Source organism: Mastigoproctus giganteus, chromosome 3 (assembly GCF_048544385.1).
Source record: "Mastigoproctus giganteus isolate SK-2022 chromosome 3, ASM4854438v1, whole genome shotgun sequence".
Lineage (NCBI taxonomy): Eukaryota > Metazoa > Arthropoda > Arachnida > Uropygi > Thelyphonidae > Mastigoproctus > Mastigoproctus giganteus.
Genome location: NC_143577.1, coordinates 257,377,270 through 257,399,306, shown reverse-complemented (window position 1 = coordinate 257,399,306; position 22,037 = coordinate 257,377,270). Strand labels below are relative to the sequence as shown.

Here is a 22,037-nt window from a genome sequence, read left to right as displayed (position 1 = left end):
TAGCAGAGGCACATGATGCAAGAAAACAAGCTTATGCAGCAACAGCCAAAAAAAAAAAAAAAAAAAAAAAAAACACACACTACTCCCATTTCACCCCCCCTCCTTTCGTTAGAAATACCTGTTTCCAACGAAAAAGGTATTTTCTTTCGTTGGAAGCCTGATATACCTTCATCGATATCATTAATAAATACACAAAACAACAATGGGCCCAGCACCAAACCCTCGGGACTCCATTAATAACATTAGTCCATGTAGAACAGTGTCCATTTATTTCCACTCTCTGCCATCTCCCACTCAACCATCTCTTGATCCATTGCAGTAACTTGCCCTTAATGCCATACTCTCCGATTTGTACAGCAGTTTTCCAGGTGCAACAGTATCAAAACCTATCCTGAAATCCAAGTATATGATAACAAAATTATTTTTTTCATCCAATTCCTTTGTGACCACATTGTAGTATCCAATCAAATTGATCACACAAGACAAACCCACGCTGTGTTTGAAGTATTACTGCTGTCTTGTTTTTTTTTTTTTTTTTTTGTGGTAGTTGTTGGCGCATCGGCTTCTGTGGCCATAATGCACCTCTCAAGGTTTTTGCAGTACTCTGATCCAAGCTCGAGGGGGGATTCGAACCCGCGACCTTTGGGTTGCCAGGCAGGCACTTTACCCACACGGCTAGCCCGGTCGGCACTGCTGTCTTGTCTAGGTGATCATGTATCACCTCTTTAACCAGTGACTCCATTATTTTCCCCGGAATAGAAGTTAAACTAACAGGTCTATAATTACTTGTGCCTTTGAACCCCCTTTGTGAATTGGGGATACATTTGTGCATCTCCAGTCCATGGAGACCTCCCCTGACTCTAAGGAGGCTCTCATAATTATTGCTCAGAGTTAGCTTACTTCCCTTGCTGCCTCCTCCATTATAACTGGATATATTCCATCTGCAAAATCAATTAGCTCCCTGTTAGAGTTTGATAAACTTCTGGCATTCCCCTCCTTGAATAACTCATGTGTGAATGTAGATGCAAAATACTCATTCAGTTTATCAGCTACTTGAGCAGGATCATCAATTGTGGAATCATCTATGTAGAGTGGACCAATCTGATTCATCCCCTACCTTCTAGAGTTTACATGAGTAAAGAACTCTTTGCTGTTTTTCTTTGCGTCCTTTGCCAAAGATTTCTCGTAATCTGCCTTCGCCTGCCTAACCTCCTTTGTGACTTGATTACAGACTAGTTTATAACTGCCACAGGCTTCTTTCTATGTTGCCTAATATTTATGTATCTCATGCATTTTTTTTCTCTGCCACGAGCCTCATTAATTCAAATGAGGTCCATTTAGGCCTGAACCTTGAACAGTATTTCTTAGGTGGTATGAAAAGCCTAGTAGCACCCAAGATTACATATACATGAACTTGTTCTTGCTCTTAGTTGCCCTAACACAACCCATGATTTACTTGTTCCATGATGACTCCCAGCAGCTCTTTAAGTCCCCAGCAACTTACACTCTAGGCTACTGTTCATTACAATAGAAGCAGTGCAAGAATCACTTTTGCCTCTGCCTGCGGCTACCGTTAATCTTTTAGCCTGTGAATTCCCCCAATCTAGCAGTTTTCCTACCCACCTAACACTGCCTCGATAGCATCAGCAAATATTCTTGCACCCTTTCTACTTAAGTGTATCTCATCCCATCCCTATAGAAGCAGTCTCTCCTGTTAGCAAGCACAAACCACACTGAAAAAAAATTCTATCCCGTGAGCCTTGCACAATCTCTTCAGGGCCCAATTGATTGACAAACCTCTCATCATATACTCCCTCCTATCATGTCTGGGCAATTGATTAACAAATCTCTCATCATATACTTTCTCCTATCATGTCTGGGCAGAATTGCAGACACTTTCAAATTTAACCCTAACACGCAACTTTTTTCCAGCATTGGCCAGTACTTGTATGTTAAGTAAATCTGCAGATCTCTTACTCTTAAAGACATTAGTGCCGACGTGTACAACAATATCACCTTTTGTGCCCTTAAAAGATGATGTGCCCTACGACATAATCAACTTTTGCCTCTGGCAGACATGTTTCCCCATGTTTGTGTAACACATGGGGAAACCAAATTGAAATCAACATTGCACTGTCCACCCATGTCAACTGGATACACTTCCTTAGATTTTATGTGTTTCTTAACTAACAGCATAACCTCTCCTCCCTTCCTACCTTGTCTGAACACATTATACTCCCCAAATTCCAATTCTGCACTGCTTATAGGTGTGACACCATGTCTGATATCCCAACAATATCTGCCTTTGATGCCTTGATCAGTACTTCAAATTCATCAAATGTATTTACTATACTTCTAGCATTGGTGTACATGCAAGTATACATGCACCTGTTGTTACACTTGGTTACCCTAACACAGCCCATGGAATTACTTGTTCCATGATTACTCCCAGCAGCTTTGGAAATCCCCAGCAACTTGCTCTCTAGGCTGCTGCTCATTATGATAGAAGCAGTGCAAGAATCACTTTCGCCTGCAGCTACTGTTAATGCTTAAGCGTACTGTTGCTGGTTCCACAAGTATTCATCACATGGGATCCCATGCTGAGGACAAAACTTTTTATACAATTTATTTACAAATATTGTCCATGGAAATATAACTGACATCTTATTTAGTTCATTTTATGGATTGTTTTTATGCTAATGCAATACTTATATACAGTAAAAGTTAAACGAATGCAATATAATTTTTACAAATGAATGCCTCAAAATTACTTTGTGTGAATTTACTTTTTAATGAAATTCAATGTTTTCGAAAAGATTTTTTTTTTTTTTTACCTGTTCCAATTCCAAATCTTCAGAAGCTCTGATGGCATCTTTCACAATGGACTTATCGGCAAGCTTAAGAGGGAAAGGAAAAAAAAACACACACACAAATCTATTATATCTTCCATTTAAAAAAGTTAATGAGAATAATTCAATACAATTCTGCAAAATAAATTGGTAAAAAAGAGTATGTTTAATATCATACATGTCAACAGGAAATTGCTATATGGGTTAATTTCAACATAAATTAGCTTCTCACAATGAATTTATAGTTTTTTGATTTATATCAGCTAATAATCATGTAATAACTCATGAATTGCAAATTTTAATAGGGCTATAAATAAAAAACTGAGTGATAAATTGGATAATTGAAAACTGACTAACAACCAAAGAATGTGTTAAGAGTTACCTTTTCAAAATCTCTGAATGAGATGATGGGGGAAGGAGAGTAGAAAAAACAATCCTGAAAGTTCTTCAGGATTGTTTTCTCATTGAAAATAAATAAACTTGTTAAAAGAATTAATTAAATGTGATAACAATAATTAAGACCACATGACTTAAGTGAAGTTTACTGTGTAAATGTATTACATTTTATCAATAAAATTCACATAAACAAATCACATGGTTTAAACCACATGATTCGTTTAGGTGAATTTTGATATAATTAATCAGTCAATTAATTACTTAGTGTTATTTCATTTAATTAATTCATAATGAACAATCACTGTACATCCTCCTCTCAACATAACACATTAAATTTCTGATGAAATTATAAAATTTAAAAGAAATTTTCTTAATAAAAAATTGTCAACATTTTTTTATTTAGAAAAATGACAGAGAACATTTACAAAAACTATTTTATTGCACAGATTTTTCTAAGTTAGCATTATAAATGGCAAATGACGCAAGAAAGCAAGCTTATTAGCATCACACAAAAAAAAAAAAACTTCCCATTTCACCTAACTCTAATTTATTCAATTAGAGGAGTTAGGTGAAATGGGTTAACTAATAGGTTAGGTTAACTGCTGGATAAAGGCAAACTTCCCAAACCTATCCTCCACAATTTGAATTTATGCCCCTTATATGTATATATATAGCCTGAGCAAGAAGGATTTCACTGAGCTTATTCAATCCATTCAAAGCCTTAAATACCCAATCAGATCTCATCTCAGGTGACTAGTTTCCAGATGCTGCAATTTGCAGAAATGAAGCCTCTCACGGTTAGAGCACCCTTTTGTTCTTCTCACTAATCTTGTTGCTCTTCACTGCATCCAATCCAAACAATCCATATCCTTCCTATAACAAGACTTCCAGACATCTATGCAGTATTTAAGATGCAGCTTTGTACAATGGGATAATCACCTCCTTATCCCTGCTAACAAAGTTCTGGTACATCACTGACAAAACTCCATGAGCTGTCCTAGCAGCCTGTCTGCTATGCTAAGAGAACATCATATCTAACTGCACCCAGGTCTTTCTCATTGTCCACTACCCTGGGTGTGATATAACACATCTGGTATATGTTAATCTGGGCTACTGCAATCCATGTGCAGTACCTTATTAATGCTAAACTTCATTTGCCACTTCTTGGCCCATCTGCCTAATTGCAAAGTTTTATAAGCCCCATTACCTAATGTGTTTTTTTTTTATATAAAAAAATAATAATAATAATTCTATATGAGCACATTTTATTTAAAACAGAAAGGCATACTTAAAAAAAAAAAATTGCGATAATTGATCTCATAACTGTTTATTTTTTGAAATAGTTAATAAACAGTGTGAAAAGGCTGCCTGACTCTGGTTTAAACCATTTTAGCGAGCATAATTCACATATTAAACACTTTCAATAAGTTACATACATTATAAAAAAAGGACGCAACATTTGTAATAAGCAATAAAATGAGAGAGAGAGAGAGAGAGAGAAATTCTAGACCTGCTCACTAAAGCACAATCACTGCCCTGTGAAAATATCTGAAGGGCAGAAAGTGTGCATAATTCCCCTCTAGCTAATAAAATATCCCAAACTGTTCAAAAAATTTCTTCAACATCAAATCATTACAAATACCGTACATCAAATTTATGTATAGTATTTGTAATGAAAGATCACTGCCTGACAAATGTAAATTCCAATAAGATCAGATCTGTTTAATTAATAACAGAACTGTCAGAACATGTTAATAGGCAATTCTTATGATTACAATTTAATTACACTTTACTTTATTAACTTTTTTATGAAATACAAAAATCCAGATTGGTTAGCTAATGCAATAAAGACAGGCAAGTCTCATTTCTACCTTCACAGTTTGTGAGCACTCAATTTTACCATCTGAGCTAAGAAAACTGGCATTCTTAAACTCCTCCATGATGAATGGATCGTTGTATTGTATTGCAATTACATAATAGTTTGTTTTTTTTTATCAGTCCATATTTTCTTCAAGAAAGAGGTTATGATTCTTTGGAACATTTATATCTGTTGCAGTAATTGAAGAAAGATGAGTCAGGATGTTATCAGACATTGTTTTGCCAGAATTATGTTAAAGTGCCCTTGACAAAACTATATTCCAAAAATATGGCACAGCACACCACCTCACTTCCATCAAAGTGTAACTAGTCTTCACAAGAACGTGTTTGGCAATAATCTCACTGGCCAGAGTTTTAATATTAAATGACCTGCATGAAAAGTTGATTTAAATACCTGCAGCACTTCAAAATAGGGATTCTTGAAAAACAAATGATTATAAAGCTTGGCCTTCAAATTTATTAGAATTAATACTTGCAATTAACAGAATTGAACAATATTTACCATGAGCACTTTAATAATTCTGAGTAATTTTGTTTTCTCAACTAGCATTAACCTGACAGGTTAATGCTACTTAAAAAAACAAAAACAGCAACACTACCAATTATAAAAATAGCAGCAAGAAGGTAGATAGTCTTGTACTCCCTTCTCAACTACTTCCCAGAAAATGTAATTAGTTTACAAGTGAAAAGCAGGGGGAAAGATTCCATCAAGATAAGAAAAGAAATAAAAAAAAAAAAAAAAATACTTCTGTGGGAAGCTAAAAAGAGCAACGGCTACTGAAACTAACCCTGACGAAGGCAGCTTGTTTTGGTGGTTAAATTTCCATCATGAATTTAACCCAGTGCAGTGTATAAGAAATCCATTTTGCAGCCATCTATGCTTGATAGATGAACAGAGACTTTCATATTTCTGTTTTTACATATTTTTATATAAAAATAAACCAGAAGTACCTTCATACTTTTTTTTTTTTTTATATAGCAAATTTCAAGTAACTTTCGAAATTTTCATTAAAAGTGTAGTTCAGATTACTTATCAATAGAAAAACAACTGCAAACTATTCTTAAAATACAGACCAGTCCAATAATAATGATTACTGGTAGTAGTTGGTAGTGATTAATAGTAGTAGTAGTGGCATGTGATGCAAGAAAGCAAATGTATGAGCTTATGCAGCATCAGCCAAAAAAAAAAAAAAAAAAAAATCACACCATTCCCTCCAAATGCCTGTCCAGTTCCTCCTTAAATTTATTCAACCTATCAACTTCCACAACGACAGATGGAAGTTTGTTCCAGCAATTAACCACCCGCTGTTTTTCTACATCTGTTTTTTCTTAATTTGAATTTATGCCCCCCTAGGTTCGTAATCTGAACAAGTGGAAGGATCCCATCAGAATTCAGCGTGCTCAACCCATTCAAGGCCTTATATACCTCAATCAGATCACCGCGCAGGTGCCTAGTCTCCAGCCACTGCAATTTGCAGAACTTAAGCCTCTCTTGGTAAGAGGATCCCTTCATTCCCCTCACCAATCTTGTTGCCCTTTTCTGTACACGCTCAAGTAAATCTACATCCTTCCTAAAATGAGGCCTCCAGACCTGTACGCAGTACTCAAGGCGTGGCCTGACCATTGCCATATACAGAGGGATAATCACCTCCTTTTCCCTGCTAGCAAAATTCCTATATATCATTGACAAAACCCCATGACCTGCCCTAGCAGCCTGTCTACATTGCTCAGAGAACTTCATATCTGACTGCACAATTACTCCCAGGTCTTTTTCATTTTCTACCACCTTAAGTGTAGTACCACACAGTTGGTACATTTCTCTGGGGTTACTTCTACCCATATGCAGTACTTTGCATTTGTCAAGGTTAAACTTCAGTTGCCACTTCTTAGCCCATCTGCCCAAATTATCTAGATCCTGTTGCAGTAGCACACTGCCATTACTGTCATTAACAACCCTGCCAACCTTTGTATCATCTGCAAACTTCGACATTAAGCCTGATATACCTTTATCAATATCATTGATAAATATACAAAACAACAGTGGACCTAACACCGAACCCTGTGGGACTCCACTAATAACATTAGTCCAAGAAGAGCAGCACCTATTGATTACCACCCTCTGTCTTCTCCCACTTAACCATCCTTTTATCCATTGTAGCAACTTACCCTTAATACCATTCTGCTCCAATTTGTACAATAGTCTTCCATGCGCAACAGTGTCAAAAGCTTTCCTGAAATCCAAATATATGATATCAAAATTATTTTTTGCATCCAGTTCCTTTGTAACCACATCATAATATCCTATCAAATTTGTCAGACAAGACTTTCCTTTCCTGCTGTGTCTGAATTATTGCTGCAGTTTTGTCTAGATGATCCTGCAATGCATCTTTAACCAGCGGCTCCATTATTTTACCCGGAACAGAAGTTAAACTAACTGGTCTGTAATTACTTCGATCCCCCTTTGTGAATTGGGGATACATTTGCACATCTCCGTGGGAACCTCCCCTGAGTCCAAGGATGCTCTCATAATTATGGCTAAGGATTTGCTTAGTTGCTTTGCCACCTCCTTTAATATAACTAGATAGATCCCATCCACCCCAGGTGCTTTTCTTACGTTTAACTTCAACAGTTTCTCTTCCACTTTGCTCTCAGTTATTACAAGATCATTAAGCACCCTGCTACAATTTGATAACCTTCTGCCATTTTCAAACCTTAATAACTCCTCATGTGTGAATGTAGATGCAAAATACTCATTCAGTTTGTTTGCTCTCTGAGCAGGATCATCAACAGTCGAACCACCGATGTCAAGTGGACCAATCAGATTCATCCCCTTCCTTTTACAGTTTATATAAGTAAAGAAATCCTTGCTGTTTTTCTTAGCATCTTTTGCCAAGGATTTCTCGTAATCTGCCTTCGCCTGCCGAACCTCCTTTGTGACCTGATTACAGATTAACTTATATCTGCCATAGGCTTCTGAGTCGCTTGATAATTTATATGCATCCAATGCATTTTTCTTCTCTGTTACGAGTCTCATTAGTTCATTTTACAACCATTTAGACCTAAACCTTGAACAATATATTTTAATAGGTATGAAACTTTTAGTAGCCTCCACGATTAATTCCTTGAATGCTTCCCACTTAGAATTTACTGTTGGTAACATCGTCAGTTGATCCCACTGTACAGAATTTAAAAACTGTCGGAGACCACTGTACTCGCCTTTACGGAAGCAAAAACCCTTTCCTTTACCCCGATGGTAATTAAATCTTTAAGTAAATCCCACGTCAGTACACTGTGATCACCGCCACCTAGTGGTTCTTTTATCTGCAAATTCCTAATACATGAATGATCACTGCTGATAACCAGATCAAGAGTATTACTTTCTCTGGTTGCCTCTCGAACATGCTGCTGCAGAAAACAATCAACCAATAAATCCACAAAAGTCTGACTAGTGTGTGAGTGCCCAACCCACAAGTTCCAGTCAATATCTGGGAAGTTAAAATCCCCCATTATAAGACATTCCGATTTACTAGCCCACTCTATTTCTCTGTACAATTGTTCATTGTACTCATTCGAGTCATTAGGCCTATAACACACTCCTACTCTAAGTTTTGCTTTCGCAGTGCTTATGTCACACCAAACTGACTCAACAGTGCACTGTTCATCTATATCAACTGGATGCACTTCTTTTGATTTTATGTTTTTCTTTATTAACAGCATAACACCTCCTCCCTTCCTATCTATCCTTTCTGTACACATTGTACTCCCCAAATTCCAGTTCGGCATTCCTTATATCTGTGTGACACCACGTCTCTGATATCCCAACAATATCCGCCTTTGATGTCTTGACCAACACTTCAAATTTATTTACTATACTTCTAGCAATGGTATACATGCAAGTATACATGCATCTATTCCTATTCCCAGCCACTCTAACACATCCCATATACCCACCTGTTTCACGATGACTGACATCCGTCCCTAAAACCCCCAACACCCCTCGCTCCAGGTCGCTACTTATTCTAATAGAAGTTGTGCAAGAATCACCTTCACCTCTGCCTATGGCTACTGTTAAACTATTAGTCCTTGTATCCCCCCAAGCTATCAGTTTTCCGACCCACCTAACACTGCCTCGATAGCATCAGCAAATATTCTTGCACCCTTTCTATTTAAGTGTATCCCATCCCTGTAGAAGCAATCTCTCCTGTTAACAAGTACAGTCCAGGCTGAAAAAAATTCTACCCCTTGAGCCTTGCACAATCTTTCCAGGGCCGAATTGATCGACAAGGCTCTCATCATATACTCCCTCCTATCGTGTCTGGGCAGAATTGCAGACACTTTCAAATTCAACCCTAATTCATGGCTTTTTTTCATCAGTGACCTGTACTTGTTAGTAATTCTGCCAGTCTCCTACTCTTAATATCATTAGTGCCAACGTGTACAACTATATCACTTTTTGTGCCCTTAAAAGATGATATCTGCTCTTCAACATAATCAACCTTTTCCCCTGGCAGACATACCCTGGTCCTGTTCCATCTATCCTTTCTACAAAGGATGTTTCCCGTTTCCCTGACAATAGAGTCACCAACAACTACTAGTTCCTTTGGGACAAGCACAATCTGCCTTGGGGGTTGCCGCTGTGTTGCGTGATGACCAAGTGCAAGCTCTGGCGTTGATGTGGGCAGCTGAGAGCCTGATGGGCCCCTCAATTTAGATCTTTCGAGGGATTATTGGCAGTCCAGTAGTAATTCTGTTGCTGACATTCCCATTCAAATGAAAATATGTTTTATCAGTCATAAATAGTTTCTTTTCAGACACTGTCCTTTGTAACTCCATAAAACACAGAAATTTAGTTGATTTCATTTTTGGCATTTTTACTGAGTTCTTGAACAATATGCCTCATAACCTCTAACTGAATGAACAGATCATATGACTGGATCATATGAGATGATCCATTCAGTCTTGTGGCCGTGTGAATCATTCTCAGACTCTTCAAAAAAGACTAGCAAATTTGCTCTACATTCTCAGACATATTTACACTATATGAAGCTTCCAGTGGCTTATGTCTGATACAGTACTGGTAGTTTTAAAATGTTTCAAAACTATCAGCTATAAATTTAAAAAGTTTTAACTCAAGTCATGGGTAGCCATGACTTGAGTTTGTTGATGGAGGGGCATGATATGGATATGAAAACATTCCAGAAAATTATGTTGCATTGTCACTATAGACTTACTTTCAAAAAACCAATGTGCATATGAAATACAATGTTGAATGCTACAAAATGAACTGATTTCCCCCCAGCCTGTTGCACAATTTCACTAAAAGTAGAGATCCCTACTTCACACATGCCGGAATAAAATATTCATGAAATGTTGGCTCTGTACTTCTAAATGATCATGCTAACAACTTCTAATTTTTGGGTCAAACAGACAACTAACATGGCATGCAACTATACTAAAATTTCTTGCTACTTTTAATGGGCTGAGTTGAAATATTCACAGTTTACAATCCCACAATAAGCTGTTAAACACTGGTTATAATAATAATCAGCCTATGCAACTACACAGATTATAAAGAATGGAATACTGTGCTATACTGAAACAGACTTCTTCGTTAATTTTTTTGCTGTTGGGTTTAAGGCACAATTAGCAACTTAGGCCATATTGCACTGTATATATCACTTACTTACTTATTCATTGTCATTCCAGCTTCTTGCCAAGTCGATAAAGAAACCAGTCTTCTCTATTTAACTCTATCCTCCCATCATTCTTCTCTCTATAGCTCCTCCCAGCTAACACCTCTTCTCTCCACATCACTCTTCACCTCTCCTTGCTATCTTCTTCTTCTCAGACTTCCTCTTGATATTTTTCCTTCACTTTCATTTCTAACATCCTCTTTGGCAGTCTGTTAACCTCTATTCTCTTTACATAACCAAAAGATTTCAGTCTCTTCCTCTTAATCTTTTCTTGTAATCATTCTTATCCCACTTTCTCCAGAATGACTGCATTTCTTACTCTATCACTCCTGGTCTTTCTGTGTACACGCACACCTTGCAGAAACTTCATTTCCATCACCTGCATTTTGATAATATCCTTCTCTCACATTACCCACGATTCCAATCCATAGGTTATTATTGGTACATAATTAGCTCTACAGGTGACCCCCGCTTAACGCTGATAGTTCGTTCCGGGAAAACAGAGCGCTAAGTGAATCCGCGCTAAGCGAGCGCCATATTCCCATAAGGTAACATATGTATTTGTGAGTTGCGGTCTATTCCATAGGATATTTTCTAATCAATAATAAATGGTAGTGAAAATATGCACCAATATCGATTAAAAATACTTAATATTCAAAATTTTGTACATATAAAATATTCTAATTATGAGGTAATTAACTTACGAAAATCATGAATTTATTAATTCGATGGCCCTGTGCTCTCGAGTTTTCGTATCTTTGGACTGAAAAATGAGTCGATTTTGGGTTGTGCTTTGGCCTTCTTCCTCTCATTGTACAACAACATGTAGGGATTCATTTCTTTCTTCAAATTTCTTATTACCTTGGCACTTCGTTCCATGTCAGGGTCGTTCTCCCGGAAATAATCACACATTTTTTCGAAGTGTTCAAAAGCTTCACTAAGTCCTTTTGCAGTCAGCGACTTCATCGGTTCTTCATCTATAGTATCTTGATCATCATCTCCCTCAATAGCAAGCTCTTGTTCTTTTAAAATTTCCATTAGTTCTTCATTAGAGAGGCCATCCCTGTTGTTGTCGATCATCTCTTGTACGATGTCTTCGTTAATTTCGTGTAATCCTGCTTCTTTTCCGAGCTCAACAATTTGTGTTTTAACATTTTCAACGGAATCATCAGGTTCCTGGGAATGCTTTATGCAATTTTTCCAAACTTTCCTCCACACTCCATTCATGGTTTTCTGAGTCACTTCATCCCAGGCACTTGAAATGTTGTAGATGGCGGTTTTAATGTTATAGGATTTCCAAAACTCCTTTAAACTCGGTACATTTTCAGTGTTGATGGCTTTAATAGCTTGGGAAAAGGTGTTCCTTATGTAGTACGCTTTAAATGTGGCAATTACTCCTTGGTCCATTGGTTGGATCAGAGACGTAGTGTTTGGAGGCATGTAAAAAACTTTTATGTGATTGTTCAAGTCTTCTAAGCTCTCTTTGCTTGGGTGTCCTGGCGCATTGTCCATGATTAGAATAGCTTTATAACCAATGTTATTTTTTGCACAATATTTTTCCACTGCAGGACAGAAGAACTCAGCATACCAATCAATGAAAAGCGGTCTGGTTACCCAAGCTTTTTTATTAGCCTTCCAGATGACAGGTAGGTTTGATTTAGCTAAACCTTTAAGAGCCCTTGGATTTTCGGAATGTTAAACTAAAAGGGGTTTTAATTTAAAATCCCCCGCAGCGTTACCACCCAACAACAAAGTTAACCGATCCTTAGCCGCTTTGAAGCCTGGCATGTTTTTTTTCTTCTTTCGATATGAAACTTCTTTTAGGCATACGTTTCCAAAAAAGACCTGTTTCATCTATGTTAAAAACTTGTTGAGCAGTATAACATCCCTCTTCAATAATTTTAACAAATTCTTTTTTGAAAGTTTCGGCTCCTTGTTGATCTGCACTTGCAGCTTCTCCCTGTATTGCTACATTGTGCAGGTTATAGCGCTTTCTAAATCTATCAAACCAGCCCTTACTAGCGTTAAATGGTTCCACATTTTTTTCGGGGTGAGCTTCCTTTAAATCTTCATATAGGCTCTTCGCTTTTTCTTTAATAATAATTGAACTTAACGGAATTCTACGTTGAATGTTGTCTTCAATAAAATTATGTAGAAGTTTCTCCATTTCAATCATAATAGCCGGCCTAGCCCTGGTCAATTTAGTTGCCTGCAGGGGAACAGCGGTTTTTCCAGCTGCTAAAATTGATTCTTTATTTTTTATGATTGTTCTTACAGTTGAACCTGCCAGTCCTAAATTATTGCACACATCCACTTGTCTTTGACCGGAATCAATTCTCTTCAAAACGTCTAATTTAATTTTCAAACTCAATGTTTTTCTTACCTTTCCAATCTTTGCACCGCGTCCAGACATTGTTGCTTTTTCATTCTTATCCGCCATAACTCTCTGCAAATGTAACTTCGTTGCACTGATTGTGATACGATGTTCGAGTACAGTAAACTGTCTGTATGTATGCACTGAATGATATCTAGAATTCCTCTGGCAAGTGAGCTGAAGACGGTGACAAATGTTTTATTTATCTGAAAAGTTCGATTTTACCGTGCAGTAAAATCAAATGGTTGTTTATTGCACGAAAATACTGTAATAAATTATGGTGTGAGTCATGGAGAATGTTTATGGAATTTCCAAAACAGTAAAACAAACAAATTTTATGTACTTCGGGTGACCACAAGGTCAGAGGAGTTCAGAAGACAAGAGAATACTGTACAAGAAACAGCACCGCATTTAGCACTCATGGGATTGATTGTGTGAAAAACATTTCGCAAGTTATAGTTCCCACAGTAAAACAAAAGAAGAGATAGGGAGTAAATCTATTTTTAGTATCTTTCTATTACACGTCAGAACAGAAAATGCAGACTTCGTAACAGCATATGACACTGGATGGTAAATTTTTTCAGCTGGTGTACTAAAAAAGAATTTCTCCCTTGAAACTATCCACACCAAGAAAATAGAGCATATTGAAAGTTTCAATTTTGTACATAGAGTAGAAATTATAAAAATAATTACTGTAGTTAATTTCATGGTGACTATTTTCTCCTTTTGCCAAAAAAAAAAAAAAAAAAAAAAAGGCTCAAAACAGACTGGACTGAAGACGGATTTGCCAAAAATTCAATCTGTATGCTAGTAAAATAGCGTTATAGTGAGTTTTGACAGCGTTATAGTCAGATACGGGTTATAATATAAGAACAGCGTTATAGCGAATCAGCGTAAAGCGAACCGCGTTATAACGGGGGCCTGCTGTATAGAGTATCATCTTGCATTTCTCAGGTACTTCCTTTCTAGATCTAAATCTTTAACACAGTTATAAAACATTCTTCCTTGGTCTTCTATATACCTCCTTATCAATTTTCCCTTCTTTATGTACCATACTCCCTAAATATCTAAAACTATCCGCTTCTTCTATCTTCTTTACCTTAATTAAGATGTTAATCCCCCTCCTTCATCCTTCCAATTCATATTGCACTCCTCTTATCACCACCAAAATTTAAAAATTGTATCTTTTTGCCTCTACCCACCAAGCTTTCCACCTCTCCTGTACTCCCCTTCTTCTCAATACTCATAAATCAACAAATCATCAGAAAACATCATTTTCATTTTTTCTGTTCCAATTGTTTTCTACACAGCATTTTCTATATCATACATTACTAGTATGAACAGTAGAGGTTACAGTGTACTACACTGTCTCAGTCCATTTATTAAAAAGTCTGTATTTCTAACGATTTTCGCAAAGCTTTCAGTCTATCTGTATACACTTTTAATACTTTCTATTAACAACTTTCCTACTCCATTTCCTTAACTGTTCCCACTCTTTTCTCCACACTATCATATGCCTTTTCAATATCCAAAAAAAAAAAAAACCATGCACAGATCCCTTTTTTAATCATGTTTTTTCATCATTTTTCTCACAGAAAAAATTAAAGCCATGGTAATCTACCTTTTATGAAGCCACTCTTCACTCATCCTACTTTCAACTTTTCTTGTACTCTCTCCGTTCTGCTAATCTTTCATACAATTTCCCTATATGACTACTCAGGGTGATCCTCCTATAATTTTCCCACTTTTTCCTGTCCCCTGTTTATAACGTATATATAGGCACAACCAATCCTCTTTTCCAGTTTCTCAGTATCCTTTTTTCCTCCCTACTAATTTCATTATGCTGAGTATCAACTGTAGCCCTGCTTGCCAGCAGCATCTTACCATTTCTACAGTCACTCATTTCCTCACATCCTCATAATTTGCCTCCTTTCATCTTTTCCATTGCTGCCACCACTTCACTCCTTGATATCGTCCCTTTCCACCCTACCTCTTCTTTCATTACATCATCTTTTTTTCAATGTTCAATAGCTTCCTAAAACAATCTTTCCACCTCCTCCATATTTCTTCTTCATCTGTAATTATTCTTCTCATCTCATTATGCACGTAATATTGTTGCTCCCTATCCCTCCTCCTATTTCTTCACTAATACACATAACACGTTTTCCCATTATTATCACCATCAGCCATATATATTATGTCTGTAAATTGCACATGTATAAATTTTTGTAAAACTTTATACATGTGTGCATGCACAAGCACAGATACACACATGCACATATATTATCTCATGTTCATTTGCTAGACAAAAAAACCAGTTTCCAGGAGAAACACCCTTGCTACCCTTGCCTGAGACCAACTAAGTGAGCATGTTGGTTTGTTAATTTAGTTCAATTCATTCCCTTATACAATAAAATTTATAGACACTTTGACTAAGCCAGAAAAAAAGGATCATTCCCCACAATATGGAAAACCAAAGTCATAAAGTAAGTAAATTGAAAAAATCATAATACAGGTCAAAAACACAAGGAAATAATAGTATCAGACAATGAGATCACTGTAGGAAGAAATAATAATTTTTTAAACAGTTATACAAATATCATGTCCAGAAAATTAAATAAATAAAAATTCTCTCTCTCTCTCTCTCACACACACACACACACACACACACACACACACACACACACACACACACACACACACACACACTCCACTACATCACCTACCCCTGGTTTGAATGATGGCAGACCAAGTCCAACTCCAACTGTAGCTTTGTAGGGATCTACAATTGAATTATAATGAATATTCCTGTGGTAGCTCAGGCGAATTGGATCACTATCTGTTTTCTGCATCCCATGAAATATGTTGATTGGCTCTAAAAATATAATGCTAAAGCTTCAAGTTTCAAAGAAAAAAAAAGTCTAAGATATTTGACAATTCACAACCTTATTATCCAATATTTTAATATTAAACTTATTAAATATTTATAAAATTTTAATTGCTATAAATATTTATAATATTTATTACAGAAATGATGTTTAAAACTCCAAAATTTCAAAAGGTGCAAAATTTATATTTCCTTCGGTTGTCATGTTTTATAAACACACTTCACTTACTAAAATATACTGTAGACTCCTGATTATCTGGAATAGTTCAGAAATAGCCTGATTAGCCATTCTGACAGTCACTCACAAGTTGGATGCAGGAAATAATTTTGAGACTGTTTTGCATTTCAGCAAAGCATTTGACTCAGTTCTGCAAGAGAGGTTACTGTACAAGTTGGTACTATACTCTGTTGGAATCTCAGAAAAAATCCTTGGATGGATCACAAGATAGCAGCAGGGCATGAAACAGAGGGTTGTGATTAATGAATATTCTTAAGATTGGTGTAGTGTCAGAAGTGCAGTCCTCCAAGGATTGGTTATTCGACCAACCACTGTTGTTTCTGATTTTCATAAATGACATCAGTTAGGGAATAGAGGGTGCACTGTCAAAATTTGCAGATGACTTACAAAGATTGGATGAGCAGTTAATAATTAGTGCTATGCAGTGCTCCTTCAGGACGACTTGAACAGGCTTCAAGGATGGTCAGAAAAGTGGCAGCTATGTTTTAATGAAACAAAATGCCAAGTCTTACATCTGGGGCATAGCAGCCCCAAAATAACTTGTACACTTGGTACAGCTGAATTAAAAACAGTAAAGAAAGAAAAAGATCTGGGAGTTGTAATACAGGCAGATATGAAGTTCTCTTATAATTATAATTTATCAAACAGCCTATAGAGAGAGGCAGATCATAATTCCATGGTATAAAGACCATAACTAAAAAAAAAAAAAAAAAAAAACATCGAACTTCTTGAGAGGCTCTAAAAGATAAGCAACCTGCATGGGTAAGATCTGCAAAATGACAACCATATGTGAAAAGATTTCAATTATGTGGGATATGGGATATAGAGCTTGTTAACCAGATAGAACCTAACTGAGGTCCATAAGGCTCTCAGAGGAGGGGAGGAGGAAGTAAAATTAAATTTTCATTTTTATAAATGATTCCAGAATTAGGGCCCATAAATTAAAATTACTGGGGAAGACTTTTAAACTACATTGTAGGAAGATTTCTTTTAGCCAGGATGCTGTTGATTACATGCTGGCTAAAAGAGGTTGGCCATTTGCAGAAATTCAAAGATAAACTGTTTGGTTACCTACAGGAGGGAGGAATCACTTAGTGTATTTTCTTATCTACTTTATATTTTTATTGTTTGATTCATTAGTTATTTTTATTGTTTGATTATTAATGTGTTCATTATTATTTTTTATTAATTTTATGATTGTTTTTTGTTATATATATATATATAAAACAAAACACTCCCAAGTAGTACAAGTAGTATATATATATATATATATATATAACCACAGGAATTAAAAATAACGCCAGCAGCATGGCAAGACAAGAGGGAAAATAACCAAAATTAAACATAACGATAAACCAACAGGGAGAGAAGAGAGGGGGTAACAAGAGTAAATATTGCAGCAGAAACTCTCTAAGATAATTTAGAACATCTATTTGAATAACATTTTAAATGTTATTCAAATATATATAATTATATATATATGTAAATTATGTGTAGTTTGTAGAATAAATAAAGTGTCTGTGAAAATGGAAATGAAAAGTACACAAGGTGCCAGAACTACTCTTTCTACCGCGGTTTGTCATCTTAGAAGTTTGGAGCCATAATTTATAAACCCTGTTATCTGATCATCTAAATTTTACTGGATTTTTATCTCCTATAGTTCGGAATTATTCTTGTTCTTTTATCTGTTTCGCATGTTCCTTCACATTTTGGTATGTCCGTGGCCATCTTTTCCAATTTTTTTTTTCTCTCTCAACGATAAAGGTCATCCCTATCTGTTTCTCCAAATCTATAAAAACTCGGTGACTTGTCATTGTTTCTCCCTTTCGCATCTTGGCTGCGTACGTCGCTCCTCCGCTCTATTTAATGACTCCAGGTAACTTTTAGTTTTGGTTTCAATTTCCCTCCTTCCCTACAAGCCTATGGTATTAACACCCATTTTTACTAACACTTGCTTATACTAGAACCCCTTCTTTAAGGTTCAGCCTTACACACCGAGTAAGTTCAGTATTTTTAATGACTTTTTCTACACTTTTTTTCTTTATACTGTCTTTTTCTATTTTTTCCCATTCGTAAAACTATTAGTGCAATACGAGGGTGATACAAATGCTCCTGTCTATCCTCAATCCGATCGCTTTTTTTGCCTTCTTTTGAACATCTTTTCTACCCTTCCCCTTCCCTAGAATTTACCATTTCCTATACCATTTGCTTGTCTATACTTTTTCATTACCTTTCACCCCTTCCGCACTTCACATATGTTTTATTATATTCCACATGACACTTTTGTAAATTTGGATTTATTTTAATTTACCTTTTTTAACGCTGCGTAGGGACTACCTTGTCTACTAGTATAGCAGGCTCCCTTTATAACGCGGTTTGCTTTACGCTGATTCGCTATAATGCTGTTCTTATATTATAACCCGTATCTGACTATAACGCTGTCACAGATCACTATAACGCTCTTTTACAGATTGCATTTTTGCCATATTTAGCGAAATCGTTTCATCTGATGGAGTTGATATCTTGAAAATGAATAGCAAAACAGCATTAAAACGTTTCCCACGCAGACTTGAGAAATTTTCCCACGCTCAGTAAAATTTTCTTGCATGCTAATTTAATTGCAGTACAGTCACTTGTTACGTAGTTCCCAGATCAACATTTTAAAAAGTGATCAAATATATTGCTTGAAATATTTGCGTTATATGCATTTATCCCAAGTCTAGTCATCACTCAGTACAGTATTAGACATCGTGCATAACGGACAGTTTACTTGAACGTTGTATCGTAATTAATGCAACCAACACAGTTACATTTTAGAAGAGTTAATAATGGCCGATAAGAATGAAAAGCAACGTCTGAGCACAGTACGAAGACGTTGAAATTCAGAAAAGACTGAATTTGAAAATTAAATTAGACGTTTTGAAGCGAATTGATTCCCGTCAACAACAAGCGGATGTGTGCCATAATTTAGGACTTGCAAGTTTAACTGTAAGAATAATTATAAAAATATAAAGAATTAATTTTAGCAGCGGAAAAGATAGCTGTTCCACTGCAAGCAACTAGGGCTAGGCCGGCTATTAGGATTGAAATGGAAAAACTTTAACTAATTTTATTGAAGATAATGTCCAATGCAGAATTCAGTTAAGTTAAATATTATATAAAAAAAAAAAAAGAGATAGATAGAGAGAGAGAGAGTTTAGCCAATATGATGATCTAAAGAAAACTCACCTAAAAAAAAAAAAAAATGTGGAACCATTTAAAACTGGAAAGGGCTGGTTGAATAGATTTAAAATCTAGGGAGAAGCCGCAAGTGCAGATCAAGAAGCTGAAACTTTCAAAAAAGAACTTGTTAAAATTATTGAACAAGTTTATAACGTAGATGAAGCAGGACTTTTGTGGAAACGAATGCCTAAAAGAAGTTTCATATTGAAAGAAGCAAAAAACATGCCAGGTTTCAAAGTGGCAAAGGATCGGGTGACTTTATTGTTGGGTGGTAACGCTGCGGGGGATTTAAAATTAATACCCCTTTTAGTTTATTTAGAAGAGGGTCATAGTTCAACCCAAAATCGACACATTTTTCATGATTAAATTCATCAATTAAAATCAATTAATTCGTGATTTTAATTGGAATTTTAAGTTTAATTTTGATACGTAAATAGTTACCACATAATTATATACGTACGTAATGCAGAATATTTTATATGTACAAATATTTGAACATTAAATATTTTGACCAACATTTGTGCATCTTTTCACTACCATTTATTATTGATTAGGAAATATCCTATGGCACCAACCACAACTTACAAATACATATGTTACCTTACGGGAATACGAAGCCCGCTTAGGGCTCTGTTTTTCCAGAATGAATTATCAGCGTTAAGCGGGGGTCACCTGTATTACAATAAAAGGCCGCATATTTGCCCTCCTTTTTTCTAATACTACAGACGAGTTTGGAAACACAGTGCCTGATACATGGTCACGAGTAGTCCCCTGATGAATTTCCTGGCTATGTATCATATTTTCATCTACTATATTCAGATTTTGCATATTTGCCATCCCCTGATTCAACCTCTTGCTAAAATTGCCCTCCCATATATGAATATAGTGTCATTTAGTTATTTATTATTTATTTTATTTATTATTTTTTTTCTCAGTCCCAGTTCATTTTTTGCACTAGGTTTTTCAAATTCTTTCACCTGTTTAACCACTACTTCACTTCCACTTTCTACTTGTGCACTTTTCATTTCACAGACACTTTATTTATTCTACAAACACATAATTGATATCCTTTTTCTTTCTCTACTGCTGCACTGCATGTTTTGGAGCATTAGACATACTATAACTTTTGTTATTTTCCTTTTTTTGCTTATTAACTGTTATATATTACTACTACTACTACTACTACACACACATACACACACACAATTTAGATATATGGCATGTATTATAGGTATCATTTTTCTCATTACTCAAATAATTTTAACAGCATAATAGTTTTAATTACATAAATAAATATGCAACAATCATAAAATATTCAATTATTTAATGGCATTAGCAATTGTCAATGTACCTTCACCTTTAAAATCTAGCATATTTTACAAAAAAAAATTATAATCTGGAGATATTAGAAAAGATATCAGGCACTTGTATCAACGATTACATTTGTCATTAGGAATCCATGCAATTAAGTGACATTTCTTTCTTATAAGATGCTTGCAGGACTTGTCCTTTAATAATCTGTTTTTGCTACCAGGAAAATTTTAAATGCATAGATAATGCAATGGTCCCAATTCTCACAACACACAAACTTGCCTTTGCAATGAATTGCTCTAGTACTGCATTACATGGCCTAAATGGCCTTAGCAAAGGTTAATCAGCCATTTATTTAAGATGATGAGACTTGCTATCATTTTAAACTACTTGCTATTGTTTAAAATGAGACTTGCTATTCAGGACTATGTGGTACCTAATTAGATGGCAGGTCTCCGGTGACAACATACAGACAAATCATAAAGAAGTTATTCAATGTGAGAGTTTATACAGTAAATGAAATCAATTTTCAAAGTTGCAATAAAGCTAAAGATATTTGTTAGAAATATCTTTAGCTTTCAAAGTAACTGGTTAGAAATTCAAGTCTGTTCTGTTGTAAAAATTAGGTTAGCTGTGTTATCCATGCAGTTTAAATCCTGCTGACTGCTGCATATACAGATGAAAAGAGAAGATAGTAATTTGTCTCCTCATGTGTGTGTATCACACTCAGAGTTGGTACATTAATCTAGAATTAGTGTTATATTACCCATATGCAGTAGCTTGCATTTGTCAATATTAAACTTCAATTGTCACTTCTCAGTCCATAATATTTCTAAATCCTTTTTACAGTAACTCACCCTGATTACTGTCATTAACCAACCTGCCAACCTTTATATTATCTGCAAAGTTAGACATTAAGCCTGACATGACATGCTTTCATCAATAATTAATTAATAAATAAATACAGAAAACAAAAATTGGTCACTGAACACTGGGGGACTCTGCTAATAACATTAGTCCAAAAAGAGCAATGCCCACTGATAATCACTCTGTCTTCTCCTACTCAATCATCTCCCATTACCACAATACTCCAATTTGTACTGCAGTCTTATGTGCAATTCCCCAAGATAAACCACAAAATGAAAGAAAAACATGTAAATATGACAAAAATTTATTTTGAAGACTAAAT

General features: G+C 35.7%; 1 protein-coding gene across 4 annotated transcripts in view; it reads right to left on the bottom strand.

The window, feature by feature from the left end:
- The window catches only part of LOC150089094 (OTU domain-containing protein 5-A-like), a 176,940-nt gene that overhangs the window by 43,467 nt on the left and 111,436 nt on the right, over window positions 1-22,037 (bottom strand). For all 4 annotated transcript variants that reach the window (XM_090371059.1, XM_090371057.1, XM_090371058.1 and 1 more), the window contains 2 exons: window positions 15,917-16,065; window positions 2,835-2,897 (listed from right to left, as the gene is read on the bottom strand). In XM_090371059.1, the coding sequence (XP_090227185.1) occupies window positions 2,835-2,897; window positions 15,917-16,065 (212 nt within the window). The remainder of the gene's footprint in view (window positions 1-2,834; window positions 2,898-15,916; window positions 16,066-22,037) is intronic.